Source organism: Anastrepha obliqua, chromosome 5 (assembly GCF_027943255.1).
Source record: "Anastrepha obliqua isolate idAnaObli1 chromosome 5, idAnaObli1_1.0, whole genome shotgun sequence".
In the NCBI taxonomy this organism is placed as follows: Eukaryota; Metazoa; Arthropoda; class Insecta; order Diptera; family Tephritidae; genus Anastrepha; species Anastrepha obliqua.
The window spans coordinates 78,102,160-78,124,348 of NC_072896.1; the positions used below are offsets into that span (position 1 = coordinate 78,102,160).

Consider the following 22,189-nt stretch of genomic DNA (forward strand, 5'->3'; position numbering starts at 1 on the left):
TCACATACACTCTCCGAAAACTCTTTTATACTCATTTTATTTGCTTATGCATTTATTTATTTACATACATACGCAAGTACACACTTTTGTTAAACAACCGCACATACCGAGGCAACTGGACTCCTGAATTTGTAATTTCACTTGAATGGAAGCGGTTAGTCCCTGTTTGCCCAGAAATACCCGTCACACTTTACTAATGGCATAAGTCTTACGAAATGCTTAAGTTCAGCAACTAAGCGTAGTTTTATTGTGCCAAAAGTTATCCTCTTATATTATATATACAGTTACATGTGCGGTTGTCCGCTAAGTTAATGCATGTAATACGTATGTATGTATGTATCTACATACACATATACATATAAACATAAGTACAATTCAGCTCTGCGGTTTGAGGCTAATTTGCATTTTAATTGACGCACAACTTTGGATGAGTCGGAAATGTCTTGTACGCGTTAAGTGTTGTTTGTAGATATTTAAGCTGGCGGCCAAATGTATAGTTGAGCTGGTTATGTATGTATGGAGGGCCTTTAAAAGTTAAAGTCTTGAAATAAATTAAAGGTTTATTTATTTATTGTAACCTAAGAATTATGGCTGAGATTTTCAAAAGCCAACAAGTTTCCTTCAAACGTTTGAAAACAATGTGAAGTAAAACTCAAAGTAGAGGTGCCATACCATGACGCCATAACTTTAACCGTAGTATTAACCATAACGATATTTATGTCATCAATTATTGGGGCCATAGCCATAAGCAGCTGAAGAAGAAAGACAGAAAAGAAAACAACAAGTATTCCACAATGCAACACAATACAGCTGGTTATGGTTACGACGAAAAACCAAAATTCAATTGGTCTCCATGGTTATGGTTATGACTACGGAATTATGGCATGTCACCTCTAACCGATTACAGTGTTGCCTACATTTTGGTTCTATCAGCAAATTTATGGCGTTATGGTTATGGCACCTCTACTTTGTGCTTAAACCCTTGTCTGAGGATTATTTTTCGATAATTTTGTTCCTTCTTGATTCTTAGTGCGGAGGCAAGAGTGTTAGCAGAGTCATAGGAATTGCAATAATTTCACTTTAGTCATACCAAATTGTGGTTAACGAACTTAACACCAGATTTCAAATGCTCTTGCATACTTAATGATGCTTTATAGACTAAACTAAAAATATATCAGTGAGCAAGCGACTGAGTGTCACTTCCGCCGATCGAGGCCTTTTTGAGGACACAGACGCAGAAGGGCCGACAGAGCCGCATGAGGATTCTTCCCGAAAGAGCCTTGCCCGCCGCTTTCTCCTTTTCTTTCTTGCCACGCTCTTCGATTTCGCGGCTTCTTTGGGAGGTCGTGCCGCCACCGAAGCAGCCTCACAACTCAGGCCCTCCGAAACTGGGAAACGTTTTTCCGTCTCTGAAGAAGAGGAGATTGCGATAGCAACCCGCGTCTCCTCCAGGATGCGCTCTCGCTCATAGAGCTGAGGGACTTGGGTAATGGTTGGGGCCTCCAGAATCCGTGCCCTTGCGCCGAAGCGGGTGGACTGCTACTTGTGTGAGTTCCATCTGGAGTATTTGATCCATTGTTGTCCATTACCTTTTCGGTTTCTGTTCGGGACTCCTCCCTAGCCAGTTTGGTTCGCGGATGGCACCCGGATTCTATGCCAACTTTGAGTCATCACACGAGGGTTGGAACCTAACCCAGCTGGGAAGGCCACTATTATGGCATGCGTTCCCACGACAGTCGGTTCTACGTAACCGGAACGACCCGGAATTATATCCGGCCAAGGACTGTCATTCAGCACAGCTGCACAACAACATCCACTATTATGATGCCAGGGATTCCCTATCCACCACCTGGGAGATCAATCAACGCCACACGGGTCTACTTGCTAAACAATCAAACTGGAAATATACTTTTGCAAAGCTGTTGATTCCCTCCGATCGTATGCCCGACGCATTTCTGTTTCCTAAGTTTTATCTCAGACTGGATGTGTATTTGCTTGCCCTGAGCCCAAAAATCAGCGTTGGAGATATATTCTGGGTCACCAGATATGCAGAATCCGCCTGTAGGTACTTACTGATGGAAACTTGTAGTTTATTGGCGAGTAAGTCCGTCATCAACCTTGTTTCGCAGCCATACAGAATACGCGATTTGACGCCGTTGGAGTTAAAAAGGCGCAACTTACTAAAAGTGGAAATCGTTGAGGAATTAGAGACTGTGTTAAATTGCGAAAAGGCGCGACGGGCTTTTGCGATTCTGAGCTTAATATCATCTGCTACACCACCATTTTTAGAGGTAACACTTCCCAAGTAATTGAAGTCGAAATTTTTAATTTTTGTATTTACCGCGCTAAAACTGCTACCACGATCGGCCACAGTTATTCTCAGTGATTTAGTTTTTCTGCATCGAGTACGATATTTTTAGACTCCTGAACCAAGTCGGCGATCTTGTTCTGCATGTCCGATGACATTAGATATACATATATCGTCAACATAATCGGAATCCTCCATGTAGCTGTTGAAGCTCCAATGTATAGTTTACTCTATTTTAAGCAGACTCCTATGGGACTGAAATATTTGTTATGGGAGGCTTAACGTGTTATGGAGGGGTTGTCCGCTCAAGAGAATTTTTTTTTTGAATTCTTGAGAATTTGTTTTATGTACTGGAAAAGTGTCCGTTTATGACAGGTGTCCGTTTTGAGGAGAGTACACTGAATACCTATACTAGAGCCATCCCCAGATGGCGGAACGTCATCAGATTTTATAACGAGCGCTTGGAGCTCGCAAAAGCCCTTGGCGTCATCCCCACACCGGGTAACCTTTTAACGCAAATGCTGAACTCGAAGGAGAAATGGGAAACAGTACAACAGTTTGCAGCAAAGATATTAATAAAACTGCGAAACTTCGAATGGAAGCGCAAAGCGGAAGCAAAGCGAGTGCGACCGATATAGAATACCCAACAGATGACCAGATACGTCGCCCAAAGAAGTCATTTTGAAACAGATCTCCAGTGGAGATGACTGTATTCACGAACAGACGGTAAAATCGCAAGACGAGCCCAAACAGACGAAAAGTCGATATGGAGTAACGATATTGCACATTTCCAATGGATGCTATCGATAGCGTATAAATCCAATACGCAATTAAGAGAGGAACCTGGACGCAGGCACCTGTTGTGTCTAAAAGTCATAAACACGGCTCCGCTTTGGTGAAATTGCTTTTAGCAGTCCCAGGTTAGAATCAGCCTAGAAGGGAGGAATGTTATAGGGATAGTGGGAGTGTGCCCCACATACCACTGGTGTGACGGCACCTTTGATGATGTTCCTGACATATTTGTTTTTAACCCCCTCTGAGAAAAAAGAACGTCGTCTACTATGGTATGAAACAACACCAGCCATGTTACAAACCCTACCGGAAGCCAGATATCGAATCGAAAGTTGTTGATAGGCTGCAATTATGTCGAACTCTACATATGAAGCCAGTATGCTGAGCTTTGATTAATTTGATGATGCGAGTATTCGGCGAAATACTTCTTTGGTCCAGTGCGTTCCAAATGCACTCCCTCTGGATGCTTTCCAAAGCGGAGCTATAGTCAATGAAAATGAGATGTATTGCTGCTCTGCATTCTATTCGCCTAAATATTTGGCAATACTATTAAGATTGATTTGAACTGGATTGCTTTGAATGTGGGTGATCGCTTGTCAACTGATCTAAGAATTTTCGACATTGTCGTAAATTGAAAAATTTTGAGATGTTGACCAATTTGTTATAAATTAAAAAAAAAATTTTTTTTCATTTTTGGGATAATTTTTTTGTTAACAATTTGTGGGAAAACATTTTTTTGTGTCATAATTTTAAATTTTAGATTTAGATAAAATTTAATTAAAAAAATCTGTTATTTTGTTAATTTTTGTTTTATTATTCAAAATTGGGGTAAAAAAAATTCTTGTCATGTTTGAAAAACAACCCATCCGATTTTTTCCAAACATGTTTTTTATAGATAGCTTAGACTATGTCCAGTAATCCCTGAAAGTTTCATAGTGGGAGTTCCATAACTTTCCGAGTTATATACGAATAGGTACACCGAACCATTGAAAAATACCGCTCTAGTGAAGCGTCAGCATACGTGCTGTCCTATCCATATTATGTCCGTCTGTAAATTGGTCAAAGAGTCCTTACGTATATGAATATAACTTGAAAAATTAATGGAGTCCCATTATGAAACTTCCAGGGACTACAAAGAATTTTTTTTTCCTTAAAAGTATATCTTATCTTAAAAATTATTTTTACAAAAAAACCTCTTTAACTTGATTCTGTTGAAAATATTTTTAACATTTTTATACCGGTGGAATTTATCGAAAGCTTCTGTTGCGTCGGTTGCACTATCGCGGCGGACGGCGGAGCAGATGAAGATGTCTATAGGCTAAACAAAGCAATGGCGGCGTTCGGACGAAAGTGTACAATGGGGGCGAGTTGGCAAAGATCCAAGCGCTTTCAATTGCGAATATTCTACTCATGTGTGAAGTCAGTATTGTCCTACAGAAGTGAAACATAGTTCTACATAATACCATCACACAGAGGCTACAATCTTTCGTCAACAAATGCCTTCACATCATCTGTAGAATATTTTGGACGAAGACGATCAGCAACGACGTGCTGTGGAGATCAACGAATGAAGAGCCCATCCTATGGCGAATCAAAAGCAGAAAGTGGCGATGGATAGGTTACTCGCTTAGAAAACTACCAGAGAGCATCACGAGAATGACACTGGACTGGAACACGCAAAGCAGCGGAGGTTGCAGGCGGCCAAAGAATACTTCGAGAAGGTTGTTGCTGCGTGAGCTTGCAGATGTCGACATCACATGGGATGGCGCAAAAACAGCAGCCCAGAGCAATGTACGCTGGAAAAGTCTTGTCGCGGGTGAAGTGAACAAAGAAAATAAAAATTATGTGTACACAGTACCATTTAGATATAAAATCTTCTCATCTAAGGAGATTTTCGAAACAATTTTTTAAAACCTGATTTTATTAATAAAAAACTCGCTATATTTATTTAGTAATTGCGGTGGAAAAAGTTTTTTGGTGGGGCACCAAATGATGTATATGCAAGGTGGCGCAAAATTAATCACCCTCTCGGAAGATTTATAATTTTTGCAAATGGCGTCGTGCGTTAATCATATAGGGTTATTCAATAGGTGCGCTTCAACTTTTTTCCGATAGGGAGGGCGAACGACGCAATATTTTTTATTTTTCGCTTGTCATTTGTAAACTTCATTAGTATACATCTCATCATGAAACGCTACACACTTGAGCAACGATTGCAAATCGTGCAAATTTTTTATGAAAATAATCGTTCTGTTGCTGCTACTTTAAGAGCATTACGGCCATTTTACGGTCCATTTAACAAGCCGTCCCGTTTTGGGGTTATGTGAAGTCATTGGTCTACAGTAACAAGCCGGCGACGATTTGTGAGCTCAGAGCCAATATTGAACGCGAAATTGCTGGAATTTCGGCCGATTTATGCAAAAGAGAGGTCGAAAATTGGGTTCAACGATTGGACTTCGTAAAACGTGCACGCGGTGGTCATGCAAAAGAAATCGAATTTCATACTTAAATGTATATGTTCAAACTCGATAATAAAAAAAAAATTAGTTAAAAAAGTCAAACCGTTTGTGTTTTATTCAAAAAAGTTCAAAAGTTGAAGCGCTCTTACTGAAAAACCCTATATTTGATACTAGTGCACTAGGGAGCTGCAGTAGGTATACAAACAGACAAGTGTAAAGGGGAAAAGAAAAGATTTCCATCATTCAAAATCATTTATTTTCATTTAGTAAAAAAGTTATTGAAAAAGAGATTTGGATGATTAACTTTGCGCCACCTGTAATGTATGTAAGTATTAGCAATTTAAACCCGCAATGGGGATACATGTGTGCATACATCCATACATCCATGCATACATACATATGATGATGTACAAGTGTACAGTGTACAGTGAAAGACGTGTTTTACAAGTGCTCTTGCAAAAGTGTCGATAAATTTGGGAAAAAGTCCCACGGTAGAGATAAAAAGTGTGCAAGTGTGCTCCCAGGAGCTAGGGCAGTGCCCAGTGATTGCCTATGACAGGTGTAGCTGACCAACCAAGGGTAAACACAGCAATTTTTTATCAAACTCCAAAAGAGTGAAAAAGACACAAAAAAAAAAAAAAAAAAAAAAAAAAAGAGAGAATTTTTAATGTGTACCTGCAAGAAGGCGTCTTCCCAAATATCTGGAAACTACAAAAATTGGTACTTGTACCAAAAAAACCAGGTGCTTGCGCTCCAAATGAATACCGTCCACTGTGTATGCTGGACTCCATTGGTAAGTTGTTTGAGCTTGTGATTAAAAACCGGCTGGAAATATATGTAGACGGACAGCTGTCAAGCTACCAGTTTGGCTTTAGGAGGAAGCGATCTACCACAGACGCGATAGAGGCCGTAAAAGTAATTGCGGAAAAGGCAATTGAAGGCAAGCGATGGTTAGGTGGTGCAAAAGAATATTGCCTAGTAATAACATTAGATGTCAAAAATGCGTTCAACAGTGCCAGATGGATAGACATACTACACGCCCTCCGCGCGATGCAAGTGCCTACCTATCTACAGCGTATCATATCCAGCTACCTGTCTGATAGGGTGTTACGTTACGACAGCGACAGCGGAATTGTTGACTACCAGGTCACAGCTGGTGTGCCACAAGGATCTGTACTAGGGCCCCTCCTGTGGAACATTATGTACGACGGCATTTTGCGACTAAAGGTACACAAGAGAGCAACATTCGTCGGCTTCGCGGACGATATATCAATCGTTGTAACCGCGAAAACGCTCGCGGAAATTGTAAATATCGCGCAACAAGCTATAGGCGCGGCTCAAAGATGGCTAGGCGCGAATGGTTTAAAGCTAGCTACGCATAAAACAGAAGCCGTACTCATCAGCAGCCGAAAGAGAGTTGAAAAGGTCAAGATTAGAGTTGGGGACAGCATTATCGAGTCAAAGCCATACATAAAATACTTAGGCGTCTTGGTAGACCACCGAATTAGCTTCCGATACCACTTGGAATACGCTAGCAACAAAGCTGCGACTGCGACAGCAGCCCTGGCTAGAATGATGGCGAACATTGGAGGACCAAGACAGCAGGCAAGACAGGTCCTGGCTGGAGTAGTGAGGTCTATCCTTTTATATGGCGCGACAGTTTGGCGCGAAGCATTCCAACACGCTTCATACGTACGAAGTAGTAACTCCACGTACCGCTTGTGTGCTCTTAGAGTCTGCTCTGCCTTCAGGACAGTCTCAGAGGATGCGGCGCTCATCATAGCCGGTCTATGCCCACTCGACTTGATAGCGCAGGAGATGTATGAAATGAGACGTATGAGGAACAACCAAGCCCAATGCGATCAGCTGGCACTGAGAAAATCCATAAACCACCGCTGCGTGGACCAATGGCAGACGCGATGGGACAGTGCAAATAAAGGCAGGTGGACCCACCGCCTCATCCCCAACGTTGAAGCTTGGCTCCAGAGAAAGCACGGAGAAGTAGACTTCTATGTCTGCCAAATCCTAAGTGGCCATGGTTGCTTTAAAGCGTACCTTCACCGCTTTGGACACGAAGAAAGCCCATACTGTGAGCAGTGCACACCAGCAGTTGAGGAGGACGCAGAACATGTGCTTCTCACGTGTCCCCGCTTCAGAAGAGTAAGGGCTAAACTAGAAGGCGACCTTGGCAGCAGCATCACGCCCGAGAATTTAGTGCCACTGATGTTGATGAGCCAGGACAACTGGAGCAAAGTCCAAAACATGGCTGCTGAAATAATGCAGCAACTTCGAAATAGCGAGCAGGCAAGGAGGATGCGCGAACGTCAAATAAGAACGTGAAGCAGCACACCTATCCAGAGATGAAAACACAGGTAAACTGACGATACCACTATTAGAAACTAGCTTTTCTATGGTAACGAACAGGGACATGGGGGGAGGGGGCGTATAGATCCGACAGGGGTGGTTGTCTTCTGATATGACCTAACAGTGGTGGTAATAGGCAGATGCAGCTTGTGACATATTGCATCAGAACAGTAACTGACGTTGAGTGCAACGCTCAAACCGCCTCCCGACGAATTACTTGACGGTAGTACCGGGGGGATCGGTACTTTGACGGTAGGAGGTTTAGTTCGGGTTAAAGTCCCACACTGACGGGGTAAGGCTTTCGATGCTTCCTCCTCATAAAAAAAAAAAAAAAAAAAAAAAAAAAAAAAAAAAAAAAAAAAAACATACATATGTTAGAGCACTTTCGCTTAATCTGACAATTTAATAAACCTACAGCAAATCTACCATAAAACTCTTAATATTTCAGATTTGGGCCTTCAGGCATTTCTCTGCTAAAAGTATAAAGAAATACATTCTTCCATGTATCTGTGTGTATATTCATATGAGTGCAATCATAAAAGCTGTAAGTGTTTTCAAATTGCCGGAAAAATTTCGCATATCACGAAAATATTTGGAAAAGTTCTCGAAAAATATTTCCAATAGCTTTTTATGATGTGCAAATGATTTTGTTGCAAAAAGATTGTAAAATATTACAAATTTACTTTTATTATTTTAATGCATTGTCATGTGTGTGAGTGTGTGTGTGTTGTCTGACTAGCCAGGAAATGTTCGCTGCATTGAATGTTTCCAACAAATTCGTGTAAAATGAGTTTTGCTACAAAAACAAAAATAAGGCGAAAGGTGAAGTTGCATAAAATATTATTTGATATACACACACACATATGCATCTATGTATGTGTGTATTATATCTTTACGTTTATTATTCTACATTTGCAGGTACACACGTCGTTAGTTGAGCCCAGCTGTTGGTGGCGTGGAATATGCCAGACGGCTGGAAACGTTCTATAAAGTTAAAATAAATTCAATTTTACAGCGTAATGGCAGGCAGACAGTCGAACAGACAGCCAGCCAGTCAAATGCACAATGACGCACAAACACTACTTACACTCCATATGGATGTGTGAACATATACACTTGCATACATACACATACACATAAATTCGAATAAATTCGAATTACTTTTGTGTGCGTGTGTATGCAGTTTAACCATCAGTCGTAAAGCTGTTAGGTGTTTTTTTGCACACTCACACACACCCGCATTCGCTCGTTATCAGACACAGGTTTGTAAATTTGCTGAAATTTGATTTGCCCAAATCACCTTTTACAGATGTGTTATGTTGTAATGCAATGTCGAAAAATCACTTTTATGCACTTTTGATTTCATATTTGTCATCTCTTGAGTTTGCATTTGCTTTTGTGGGGTTCCTTATACTGTTTTTTTTGCATATCCGCAATCAAGTTTTATGCTGAGTGCAAAGCTCAAAGCTCCGTAGGTGTTAAGTTGTAAATTGGGGTGCTCTACATGCAGATACTCATGTATCATACATATGTATATATGTGGAAGTGTGAGTGTATGTTAGTGTCAGAATTACTTAGTGACCATTTTAAATTAATTCAGTAAACGAGTTTTACGGAATGAAGACATCTGTTTGCATATAAACACTTCCAACCGACCTGAATAACGTGGTTACGTGGTGTGATTGATATACAGGGTATTATGCGCCTTGAAAAAAAAGTGATCGACGGGGTCATGTAGAATAATGAGACTGCAGAGCGAACCATACAAAGCTGCGTTGAACTCTTTAGATCCTTTGGGAATAAAATCCAAATTACTGAAGTATATCCCAACTTTGACTTTTCTAGAGATATAAAAAGCATTTTTCTAGTATCGAGTTTTTTTAGCTGTACGAGTATGAGAACCATTGATGTCAATAACTATGGCTTGACAACTGAGAAAGGCACATTGTGTCTGGAAGTGTTGAAGAAGTTGCCGAAATGTCGTTTTGTCGTCGTTCTCAACTTGCTATTTTTGTTTACAAAAATTAATCAGCTAAACATCATCGACATTTGGCTCCAACAAAGTGGCGAGACTTACCATACGGCGCACTTAACACGCGGTTTATTGCAAAATCTATTTGGTGACAATTTTCTATCCAGAAGTGGTCCTGTTCACTGGCCTCCTCGTTCGTGCGATTTAATGCCTCGAGATTGCTTTTTATTGAGTTAGACTGGCAAACCAGCAATTCTTGAAGCACTGGAAGCCAATATTCACCCCACCATCGACGCCATATGGCCAGATGTATTAGAAGAAGTAGGCTGATCGGATGTGGACTGATAGAATGGACCATGAAACTCGTAGCCGCAATATGCCTGGTATTCATTCCGACAATATTTCTGTTTTGTTTTATCATTTTAAGTTCTCAATCTTTCAAAAAAACACCCGATAATTTTATATTTTATGGACGTGCAATATAATTTGTGACCAACATTAAGATGCATGCCACAAATAGAAAGAGGAGCTTAGCCAAACACCCAAAAAGGGTGTAAGAGCCATTTATATCCATATGCATATATGTACATAAGTATAATTTAAAGAAGTGTTTTTTTCACTTCGAGGCTTCATTTAATAAAAATAGTTGGAACAATATATTGGGTAGGGGAATAAGTTTTCGTCCTTTCTTAGTCAAAGCTACGAATTATTTAAACAATTAATTAATACACGATTTTATGTGAAGTATAAACAACTTTACTCTATCTTTCAGGTAGCATACGGATTCCTCTGACGAAAAATTCAAGTCCTTTTGACTTGATTCATTCATTGAGCCAGTTTGCGATGCTCTAGTAAGAAATGATCAGATAGTAATCCGAAGGTGCAATGTCTGGGGAATATGGCGGGTGAGACAAGATTTCCCAATTTAGCCCCCCTAAATATTTCTGGACCGATTTAGCAACATGTGGCATGGCGTTGTCATGCAGCAAAATCAGTTTGTCATGTTTACCGTCCCATTCCGGTCTTTCCGCTTTTCTTTGAGTGCTCGATTCAAACGCATTAGCTGTAGTCGGTAACGATCGCCAGTGATGGTTTCAGATGGTTTAAGGAGTTCATAATAGATGACATCTTTCTGATTCCACCAGATACACAACATAACCTTTAAAGCATGAATATTTTTTTTCGCTTCCGATGGACTTGGTTCACCTGGTAGGCTCCAACATTTTCGACGCTTAGAGTTATCATAATGGATCCATTTTTCATCACCAGTGACGATGCGATGCAGAAAACCTTATCTTTTCTGCAGTTCAAGAGACATCTAACACGTCATCAAACGTCTCTCAATATTCCTCTGCTTCAATTGATGTGGCACCCAGTTACCTACTTTTTGGACCATTCCCATCGTGTGCAAACATTTACTGGTGGTTGATCTGTCAACATCCAACTCTTTAGACATATCATCAAGGGTTCGACATGCGTCTTCATCGAATAATTGTTATAGTTGAGTATCTTCGAATTTTTTCGGTGCCCCTTCGCGATCTTTATCCCTTACGTTGAAATTGCCACTTTGAAAGTGACGAACTCTCTACAAGTTGTATTTGATGGAGCATGATTACCGTAAATACTGATCGATATGCGTCACGTTTCAGCTGCACTTTTCTTTAAAACATAATAACGAAGGATGACTTCCCGCAAATGCTGCTTTTTCGAGACGAACGTAGACATGTTCGTCGTCAAAAAAGGATCTTCATGCCTCAAACGAATGTCAACTACTACGATCGAGACCTAACATATACTTACACCTTCAAATCAGCAGTATATTACAGCGACACCTCCTTTACGATACTTTTTTCCAAGCATTTTCATCAGGAAGCAACTACTTTTTTTCCATCTCAGAGGGAGCGTATGAACTCCATGAAGCGTAATCCGATTAAGGCGTTCTGCATTTATCGAAACAAGTGGTAGTCAGAAAGCGCAATGTCGGGGCTATACGGTGAGTGCGATAAAACTTCCTATTCGCTACTTTTGAAGTGGGTTCTAATTTATTATGTTAGAATACAAATTAAGTAGACTACAGCGAAATTCGGAGAGTAATATTGGTATGCATGTCACGTAAGAACTGCATTTGGAAGCTTTACTTTTAACTCCATTGCCAGAATTCAACACTCGCACCTCATTTTAATACATTTTTATGGCAAAAAGCGTAGAAATCACAAATTATTAAGCAAAGAGCGGCTTAGCGGTTCACGGGCCGCGCAACCTTCAGTATTTCTCACCCGTGGGTGTTAACCACAGGGAAAAGAATTCGGAATATGTGGCCAATATTAGATCGTTAATCGGCTCTCAGCGAATTTGAAAGAATCAGTTGATTGGCTGATGTCACCGAGGTCATGACAGCGGTTTTTTCCGATAAAACTGTGTCGGTGATATACGAAAAAATCAACACAGTCTTCACCTATGCCACTTATGGTAACTATTGCCTGAACTACGACTGATTAAACGAGCATAAAAATAGTTGTTAAATGAGCGGCCAAAATGCTGCTGCCGAAACATCGATGATGTGGCAACCGAAGTTACTCTCACAGTTTTTCTTTAGATGGCCAAACCTTGTAATCTATCATCCTTGCCCGGGATACTAGTTTTAGGCTGGCCTTACACAATATTGTGGAAAACAATAAATCTATCATATTTTAGTTCATAAATATTCGCTAATTATATTTTGTCTACCTCGCAACTTAAATAGGAATCAGAAGAGGGCTAGCTAAAATACGATTATTATTTATTTAATGTTACTTATTTTTAATTTATGCATCCATACATATACATATTTAGTAGTGTATATTAAAGTAAGAGTGACTAAATAATTACTTTTACGTTGTGTGGACCGCAAGTACATAAATAAGTCAAGCGATGTTTACGCAGTGTAAACACGTAAATATATGCATGTGAATATGTGCAGTTATTTATATAGTCAATTTGGCATTATAACAAACACCGATTTCAATTACATACAGTATGTGTGCCGGCGGCAGTCGGGATGTCACAAAACCACTGCCATTCTCATTTTGAATATCTATAATTGCCCATAAATTTAAAGCTGTGTTTGTCTGCAATTATGTTCCTATGTAAGGGAATATACAGTTCGGCACAAAAATAAGGGTACACAAAATAGCAATTTCCAAAATTATAGCACTCATTTTTGATTAAAATCAATAAGTTGAGCTAAAGTCATTAAACTGAGTACTCTGAAAAATTAGAAGTCTCTAAAGACCTCCATTTTGAATTTTGAATTGTGACCCCAAAAACCCCTGAGTAGTTTACCTAGTCCTTTACAATTTGATAGTAATCTCTAGGCCTGAATGGATTAATCTCAATCATTCACACAAAACTTTGCTTTTTTGGAACGTACGTGAGGTTATTATAGTGCCAGACTCAAGATTTAATATGAGTACAGATTGAGGACTCAAAACCATGACGTGTCGTTGTGGAGTGTACAAAACAAAAAGGCTTCATTTTGCAAGAAAACATCTCTGAAAACTGGAATGCTGCTATGGACGGACTAAACTAAAATAAAAATGTTTGCATCTGATGAAAAAAATACGTTCGACGACCCACAAGTACAGCATTTAATCTCAGATATACGAAAAAACTGTGGCGGTGACAAATCCATAATTGCCTGGGTTGCTTTTCGTGGGGAGGAGTAAGGCCCAATATTTTGGATAAAAGATAAAATGTGTGCATATAAGAGTGTATGCAGAATAACGATCCCAAGCATTCATCAACATTAGCAAAGGAGTGGTTTAAAAAACAAAAAGTGAATGTTTTAGAATGAGCGTCGCAGTCTACTGACTTAATCCCAATTGAGCAATACTGAAAAAGATAATCGGGCTTTTCAAAGTTATAAACAGGGAAGAAATTTGAAGCTCCTCTATTTCTCCGGATAAATAGGCAAATTTAGTATATTTAATGCATCAAAGATGTGAAGAAGTCATGAAACAAGCAGGAGGTGCAACGAAATACTCAATTAACTTTGCATAAGTAAGCATGTTTTTTGATTTTTTGTGGCAAAATCTTTTGTTTTTATAATTTTTTTCCAGGGAACGTTTCTTAAACTCGATGTTTATGTTGTAGAATATTTGAAAAATAGGTTTTTTAATTAATTTTCATTAATTGTTTGAACTTGTAATGCATGAAATATTCAGAGTTTTCAGAAATAAAAGAAAAATTGTCAAAAATTACATGAAAAAATATTTATTTTTATTTTCTTTTTAAAGTGTACTATATGTGCATAGCTTCAACTTTGAAATCTAACGTAGAATCTCTTTTGCCAATAAGTGCTACTTTGGACTAAGTAGGCAATTGAGTAGTAAAGTCCTCTCTCGACGAACAAAACTAACACTTTATAAGCCTCTCATTATGCCCGTCCTAACGTATGGCGCAGAAGCTTGGACGGTGACAACATCCGATGAGGCGAGCTTTACGACGACATAGACATAGCGCAGCGAATAAAGGTTCAGCGGCTTCGTTGGCTGGGTCATGCTGTCCGAATGGATAAAAATGCTCCGGCTCTGAAAATATTCGATGCGGTACTAGCTGGTGGTTGCAGAGGAAGAGGAAAACCTCCTTTGCGTTGGAAAGATCAGGTGGTTACGGACTTGGCTTTACTTAGTTTGTCCAATTGGCACCGGTTAGCACGAGAAAGATTCTACGTTGGATTTCAAGGCTGACATTGTTATCGGTGTTAATGATGGTTCCTTAATAAACTAAGTCTTTTACAACAAACTAATTAATTTTTCTTCTTTATCAAATTTGGAAAAGGCAGAATTAATAGAGCGGTTATTAACGCCAACAATTGTACGCTATTATAAAAGATTGTGCCTGAGCGATTAAGTTCTGCGGCTCGCACGATCTTTTCCAGCATCAGGTTAAAGAAGTCACTCGACAGCGGGTCACCCTGTCTGAAACCTCGTTTGGTATCAAACGGCTCGGAGAGGTCCTTCCGAATTCTGACGGCGCTGCTCGTATTGAGCAACGTCATCTTGCATAGCCGTATAAGTTTTGTGGGGACACCAAATTAGACATCGCAGCTTTAAAATCGACAAAAAGATGGTGTGTGTCGATTTTCCTTTCATGGGTCTTTTCCAAGACTTGGCGTATTATGAATATCTAGTCGATTGTGAATTTTCCCGATTTAAAGCTACACTGATAAGGTCCAATCAGTTGGTTGATGGTGGGCTTCAGCCTTTCACACAATACGCTCGCTAGAACCTTATAGGCGATATTTAGAAGACTAATCCCGCGATAATATGCACTGATTGTAGGATCACCCTTTTTATGGATTGGGAAGAGCCCACTTAAATTCCAATCGGCAGGCATGCTTTCATCCGACCATATTTTGCATAGAAGCTGATGCATGCACCTTACCAGCTCTGCGTCGCTCTCTCAGTCAAATTTGTATAACTCCCATGCGCCGGAATAGCTCAGCCGGTAGTCCGTCGCCTTCCGTGGCTTGGTTGTTCTTTAGAAGCGTTATCGCTATTCTCACCTTCGTGGTCGAGTAGAGGAACGACAGTGATGTATAGAAATAGTGAAAATTAGTCGAGATGAGTCGAGAGAGTTTATTTTATGATATAAATTTACTATCAAGATTATCGATTTCCGGTCTGAAACGAGGTACATCTTGTTATTGATGTCAAAAAGTCGCCGTTTACATCATACTTCGTTGATTCCTCTTAAAGATTACTTCAACTTAACCAAGAGAACATTGACTTTCTTGACAGCCTGTATGTGCATAAGCACAAGTCGCATGTGAGTGTATGTGTGTTTGTAAAACTGAATAATCGAGCGTATCGCAATAAGTTTTGCATTACCTAATTAATGTAGTAAATCATTTCGACAGCCACGTGAATCAAAGGGAAACCTCCACAAGTACGATTGGTTGGCACAGGAATGATTTACAAGCAGTTTTGTAGGCTAGCAAATTTACTCACTTCACTAAATAAATATTCTATAACCCAGTTGTGAAATGTTTGTAACACGAGTAATTGATGCATAAGAACGCAAGCGAATTATGTCTCAACCTCCTTGCCGGTGAGTCAATGCAATGTATAGTTGAGGGGTTTATTACAAAGTTTGTTGTGTGATTTCGAGAATTCGTTTGAGGAATGGAAGTTTATTAGTGAAATGCGAGCCTTTTATGTCCATAACTGTTGTGCATTTCGTAAAGGAATTGTTTAATTGATGATTGTTTACGAATGTAAATTGTAATGAAATGAAGGTAAACTTTAAATGGATATAATTAAGGGGGGAAATAGCAAACCGATTTCTGCATGCTTTCGCTAGATTTTTAGCTATGGCGTATAAGGGCCTTGAGAAATTATGTTTTAAAAAAGAGAAATAAAAAAATTATAATAAATAATAAATAAAAGATAAGAATGAAAAATAAAAACTATGAAAAATAAAAAAAGAGAAAAAAATCTTACAAAAAAGAAATAAAAAAAATTAAATAAAAATAACTTTAGTATTAAAAAAAAATATATATCTAAAAAGAAGTTAAATACATCACCCCCTTCAAATATTTTTTTATTTTCTAAGTGTTTCAGTATTTTTTTTTAATTTGTTGTAAATCGTGCATACATTTCTACATATTTTATATTTCCGTTGTGCAATTTTAAGTATAAGTGCGTTTCTGATTTTATTTTTTCATTGGTGTAACATAATTTCTTTAGTTTATTATTGATTGAGTCCTTGTAGCAGCGAAAAATATGAATAAGAAATACGTACAATGGCTTGAAAAGTCTCCAAGGTCATTGGATATAGTCCACCGGCTGTTATCTGGAAAATAGGCAGTTCAGTTAATTTGTATTAATTCTGAAATTGATCTACAAAAATGTACTTGTAGCGGTTTTTGGCTTCTGGCAATCATGATCGCCACACATTTACGCATTTCCAAATGTCCATTATACCAGGGTGTATTGTAGGCGGCGTTATAAATTTCAAAGCTCTTAGAAAATAATATAATAAATAAATAGAAAAGATGCAGAAAGGAATGAAACACTTAATTAGAATCAAATAAAATAGTGCTTAAGTTCGGAAGGAAACGAATTTATAGACATACTGCCAGCGTAAAAAAGTGCTTTTCCTTTTATTTTTTTATTCTTATTTTATTTTTTTTATAAAAATATAGTTTATACTACAGCACACTCCATATAACACAAAAGTTTGAAACTTTACATAAAATTTACAAAAATTCGGCAAGCTTGATCCATTTCAGTCAGTATTTTTAGAAAAATTCTGGGTATGCAGTTCTATAGCCCATTCAATATTAGTATAACCAAGTTTAAGTTTCAAATAGCTAAAAATTTGCGTTAACTTTTGAAATTTTTTTTCGCTGAGGTGTAGCGCATTTGCTCCATATTAGATTCATATAAGGATCATCATTATAAACTTGAGACGCTATCAAGTGCTACCCTAAAATGTTCTTGTTGTTCACTATGGAGTTAGTATTAAGCTTTGAAATAAGAATAATTTTTCCGATATTTAAGTTAGAAAAAAAAATTTAAGTCATAACGAATTCAAGTTTTTTCGTGATGTCATAAGTGCGCCTATTAACCTTTTCAGTATAATACAGAGTGCCAAAAAATATATATATACACACTTTAATATCTTATTATTCCTAATCAAACGCGACATGTTACTTCAAAGCTTTATTATAAATGACTGCAATGAGCCAAAAATTCGAAAATGGCTTACTCCCAGTCCATGCTTCATATGGCGTCTTAACTTGCAGCGATTTTGTTGGACATTGTTGTACATATGTATTTCGTGTTTGTTATGCTAAATAAAAACTCAAAAAAAAAAAAAAAAATGCATCTGATCCTCAACCCACAGGCCAGAAACTCCGTACAATCAAAAAAGAATTGTGAAAGGTGGTATTGGAAAATTGTGAAAGTTATCGAAAACTGGAATTACACATATCAGATAATAAATTTTCAAGTGATTTTAAATATCGGCATTGGCGGCCGCTGCAGTGAAGTGTATTTGCAAGTGACGCACGAGCAGAAGTAGTGGGTTTAATAACGCTTTACAAAAATTCTAATTTAATGCCTTTCTATTTAATGCATGCTTTTTAATGGTAATAGGAATTCTATAATTATTTCTTAAAAAAAAGCGAAAAATATTTTTTTTAATACCAACCTCGTTTGTGAATTTATTTGCATGATAATAGGATATGGCAATTGTGTAAAAGGTGAAACCGATGAATATTAGGGCGGTTAGAATTGATTGCAAATCGTCTACCTGACGAAAGGAAATGAAAATTAAGATTATTATACATAGTATTTATTATCTATTATCTATTATCTATTATCTATTATCTATTATCTATTATCTATTATCTATTATCTATTATCTATTATCTATTATCTATTATCTATTATCTATTATCTATTATCTATTATCTATTATCTATTATCTATTATCTATTATCTATTATCTATTATCTATTATCTATTATCTATTATCTATTATCTATTATCTATTATCTATTATCTATTATCTATTATCTATTATCTATTATCTATTATCTATTATCTATTATCTATTATCTATTATCTATTATCTATTATCTATTATCTATTATCTATTATCTATTATCTATTATCTATTATCTATTATCTATTATCTATTATCTATTATCTATTATCTATTATCTATTATCTATTATCTATTATCTATTATCTATTATCTATTATCTATTATCTATTATCTATTATCTATTATCTATTATCTATTATCTATTATCTATTATCTATTATCTATTATCTATTATCTATTATCTATTATCTATTATCTATTATCTATTATCTATTATCTATTATCTATTATCTATTATCTATTATCTATTATCTATTATCTATTATCTATTATCTATTATCTATTATCTATTATCTATTATTTCAGTAACACTCACCATTGATATGAAGAAGAGCATCATGCAGAACATCAAACCAAAAAGAGCGACATCGAAAAAATTCACAAGCGTAACCAAATCTTCAACATCATTGCGGAACCTATATTAGAAATACGTACATACATAAATAGTAAATTATTACAAAAACCTTCTGCGGAATTAGACACTCCAAGAAATTGTTATTTGAAAGTTAAGTATAACACTTTTGCCGAAAGCACTTAGTTTAGGGCATATCTAGATTTAATTTACAACAAAATATCAAATTTAACATTTTATTATATTATTATTATTTTATATATATTAGTATATATTTTTACATAAAGGATATCACTATATATAAGGTGCGCAACTAAGTTCTCGCTGGTTGTTTGATGAAAATACAACTGGTGATAATCGGACAGCGCAATATCTGGAAAATATGGCGGGTGGGGTAGGATTTCCCATTCCAGTGTTTCCAGGTAGGTTTTAACGGGTTTGGCGTATTGCGGCTGCTTCTCGCGCAGTGCTCGGCTCAATCGCATCAATTGAAGACGATACCGATCCCCACTGATGGTTTCGCTTGGTTTTAACAGTTCATAATAAATAACACCAACTTGGTCCCACCAAATACATAGCATAATCCTCGCAGCGTGAATATTCGGCCAAGGCGACGACGTAATATAGAAGCACGACCGGGCGGTCCCCATGACTTTCTTTTCTTTGGATTGCTGTAATGAATCCATTTTCCATCACCCGTCACGATGCGATGAAGAAAACCCTGCCTTTTTTGTCGCTGGAGCAGTTGTTCGCAGGCGAAAAAACGACGTTCAACATCCCTTGGCTTTAGTCATAAGGAACCCAAGATCCAAATTTCTGAATCACTCCCAAAGCATGCAATCGCTTGGAAATGGATAGGCGGGTAACTCCTAATACTGAAACAAGTTCTTCTTGCGCTTGAACTGGAACCTCATTGAGCAATGCCTCCAATTCAGCGCCTTCGAAGGTTTTTGCCCTGTTTTCACGAGGACGGTCGTCAAGATTAAAATAACCGTCTTTGAAGCGACGGAACCAATCTCGGCACGTTGTTTGACTTAAAGCAGTTTCTCCATAAGCTTTTTTTAGCTCTCGATGCGCTTCAGCCGCCGTTTTTTCGAATTAAAGAGGGAAATCCACACTTCCCGCAAATCGCGATTATTCGGCACAAAATCAGACATTTTCACAAAACCAAAAGTATATGATACCAAAACAAAATCACTTATGTGTCGAAACAGTTTGTTTACCATATGTCTAAGCTTGGTTTATGACGTTTAGGTTATGTTAGAATCGATTCGCACATACTGTTGGCGGCATCTATTGACAAACAGCGAGAACTTAGTTGCGCACGTGAGATATTTTAATCTAAATCAGGCAAAACAAATTATTTGAATTTTCGGACTCAGTGGCCGACATTAAATGTGAATTGGAGGGTCTGGTACTTTGGTTAGAAAATCATTAATTATTTGTAACCTATGTTATCTATGTACATATATTATATAATATTTATTAAATTGCTTTCAGATTTATTTAATAAAACTCCGCTAAATATGCAATCTTTAAACCTGTCCTTACTCTATAATTTTTTTGTGATATGCAATGCACTCCTTCAATTCTCGCAACATTACTGCTTCATCATTTTTGTTGATGTTATTTAATTTCAATCGCAAATCCAACAACACAACTTCGCCGAACATGAGAAAAGTGATTAGAAGATTAGTAAAAGGTAGATAAACGCAGCAGAAAGTAGGCACCAGCACAAGAGCTTGTAAAAGAAAGAAAAATTCGTAGAATGGCGTCTGCTTGACATCAAAAAATGGATAGCTAACATCCACCACAAATTCTACAAGAGTTGGTAGGAAAATTAAGACATAATCAGCATTTATTGTATTACATATACTATATATCGATTGCCTACTCCGTTGTTCGAAGGAGAATGGAAAGCTGAAGGCGCCCACCATGCCTATACAGGCCGCATAGAAGCCAATGCGCGTAAGTGTTTGAGCCCGCTTGGTGATGTCTTGTAGCTTGCGTAGAATTTGCGGATTACCAGAGCGCTTTTTGGGTAAGGAAACATATTTGGGTTTTATTAACAAGTCGATGAAATATATTAATTAGTTTGAGAAACATTTTTACAATATTTTGCTCCCCACTTTTGCCACCTACCTCCAGTTCATGGTACCAACATTCAACACAACGTAATAATCGCACATATTTTTCATCCTTAAGTGCAGTTATAATAAATTGTCTTATTATACCGCTTGTAACGACACCTAAGAAGAAAAAATTCAACCCCGTTTCACTGATGTCTTTATCCAAAGTAACAAACAAATTAAAAAGTTGTCCAATTTCTGAGATAAACGGCACTAAGGCCATAAGCGACATTTTCATTTTGCTGGCTGAACCAATGAATCCGCATTTGAGGAAAATTTTCACATTCACAGAATATAGTTGCAAGTTTTGGTAATTATGCATTATAATCCCAATTTTATTCCAAATACTTATATCACTTGAAAAATTGAAAAATACTAAGCCACGGCGTAACTTGCAAGGCCTTTTATTTATGCGAATTTAATATTCTTTAACTGTGAGGGGACTTAGAGGTGTTGATAGTTGCCTCAATTTGTAGCAGTTGTAATTGCAGTAAATTGTTTCATTTATGTAAATTGCAACAATTTTATTAAGTGCGGAAAAATGCGTGCTAATTAAATTGAATTCTTTCGCTATATTTACACTATACTTAATATACAAGTACAATTTCACAGGATAGCCCAAGTGGCTAACTCCGGTTCTGATTGACTTATATTCCGATTTTTAGTAGGTAACTTTTTACTTTTTAGTTTAACGCACAGTGCTTAGTGCTGAATGTGGTGCTGTTTGCAGTTTAGACATGGAAGGTGTGAGATCAGTGATGGTAAATGGTGTTTTGAAAAATCCCTACACAGCCCAAAAAAATTCCCTACTTTTTCCTACATTTTTTTCTCCTGTGTTTACACTATAATGAGGCAATTGCACCGTCAAAATTGAATTGTTTGTTTAAGATTTTTTAAAAATTCCGTACAGAGCTTCTGCAGTGCAATCAGTTCTTATTGGAATTAGATCCAGCAGCTTAACCACACGCCGTTCGCTTTCCTCGTCGTCCATCTCACCATGAGACACATATGCTTATTGAGTCCGATGTCTGTGCTCTCTTCGATCATTATGGAAAATTTGTTTACTTTTAATTTTTTAACTAAATTGTCTTTTTCTTCTTTTGCCAATTCATTTTTTATTATGCTGGTGTACTTCTTTCTTCCAAGCTCAGATTTTTT

At 37.5% G+C, this 22,189-nt stretch overlaps 1 protein-coding gene across 1 annotated transcript; it reads right to left on the bottom strand.

Annotated features, from left to right (window-relative positions):
- Window positions 1-16,625: 16,625 nt before the first annotated feature.
- On the bottom strand, window positions 16,626-21,368 carry LOC129249130 (odorant receptor 30a-like). Its single transcript, XM_054888784.1, has 7 exons — window positions 21,045-21,368; window positions 20,797-20,935; window positions 20,454-20,721; window positions 18,867-18,966; window positions 18,092-18,193; window positions 16,791-16,898; window positions 16,626-16,729 (listed from the first exon to the last, which is right to left on the bottom strand). Exons 1-7 carry the CDS (start codon window positions 21,351-21,353, stop codon window positions 16,628-16,630), a joined length of 1,128 nt encoding a protein of 375 aa, XP_054744759.1. The 5' UTR covers window positions 21,354-21,368; the 3' UTR covers window positions 16,626-16,627.
- Window positions 21,369-22,189: the final 821 nt, after the last annotated feature.

Coding starts and splice junctions, on each gene's coding strand:
- LOC129249130 (XM_054888784.1), bottom strand. CDS start 21,353: ATGCATAATTACCAAAACTTGCAACTATATTCTGTGAATGTGAAAATT. Junction 20,936..21,044: donor GTTGGTACCATGAACTGGAG/GTAGGTGGCAAA, acceptor TTACCCAAAAAG/CGCTCTGGTAATCCGCAAAT. Junction 16,730..16,790: donor GAAGCCAAAAACCGCTACAA/GTACATTTTTGT, acceptor CCTATTTTCCAG/ATAACAGCCGGTGGACTATA.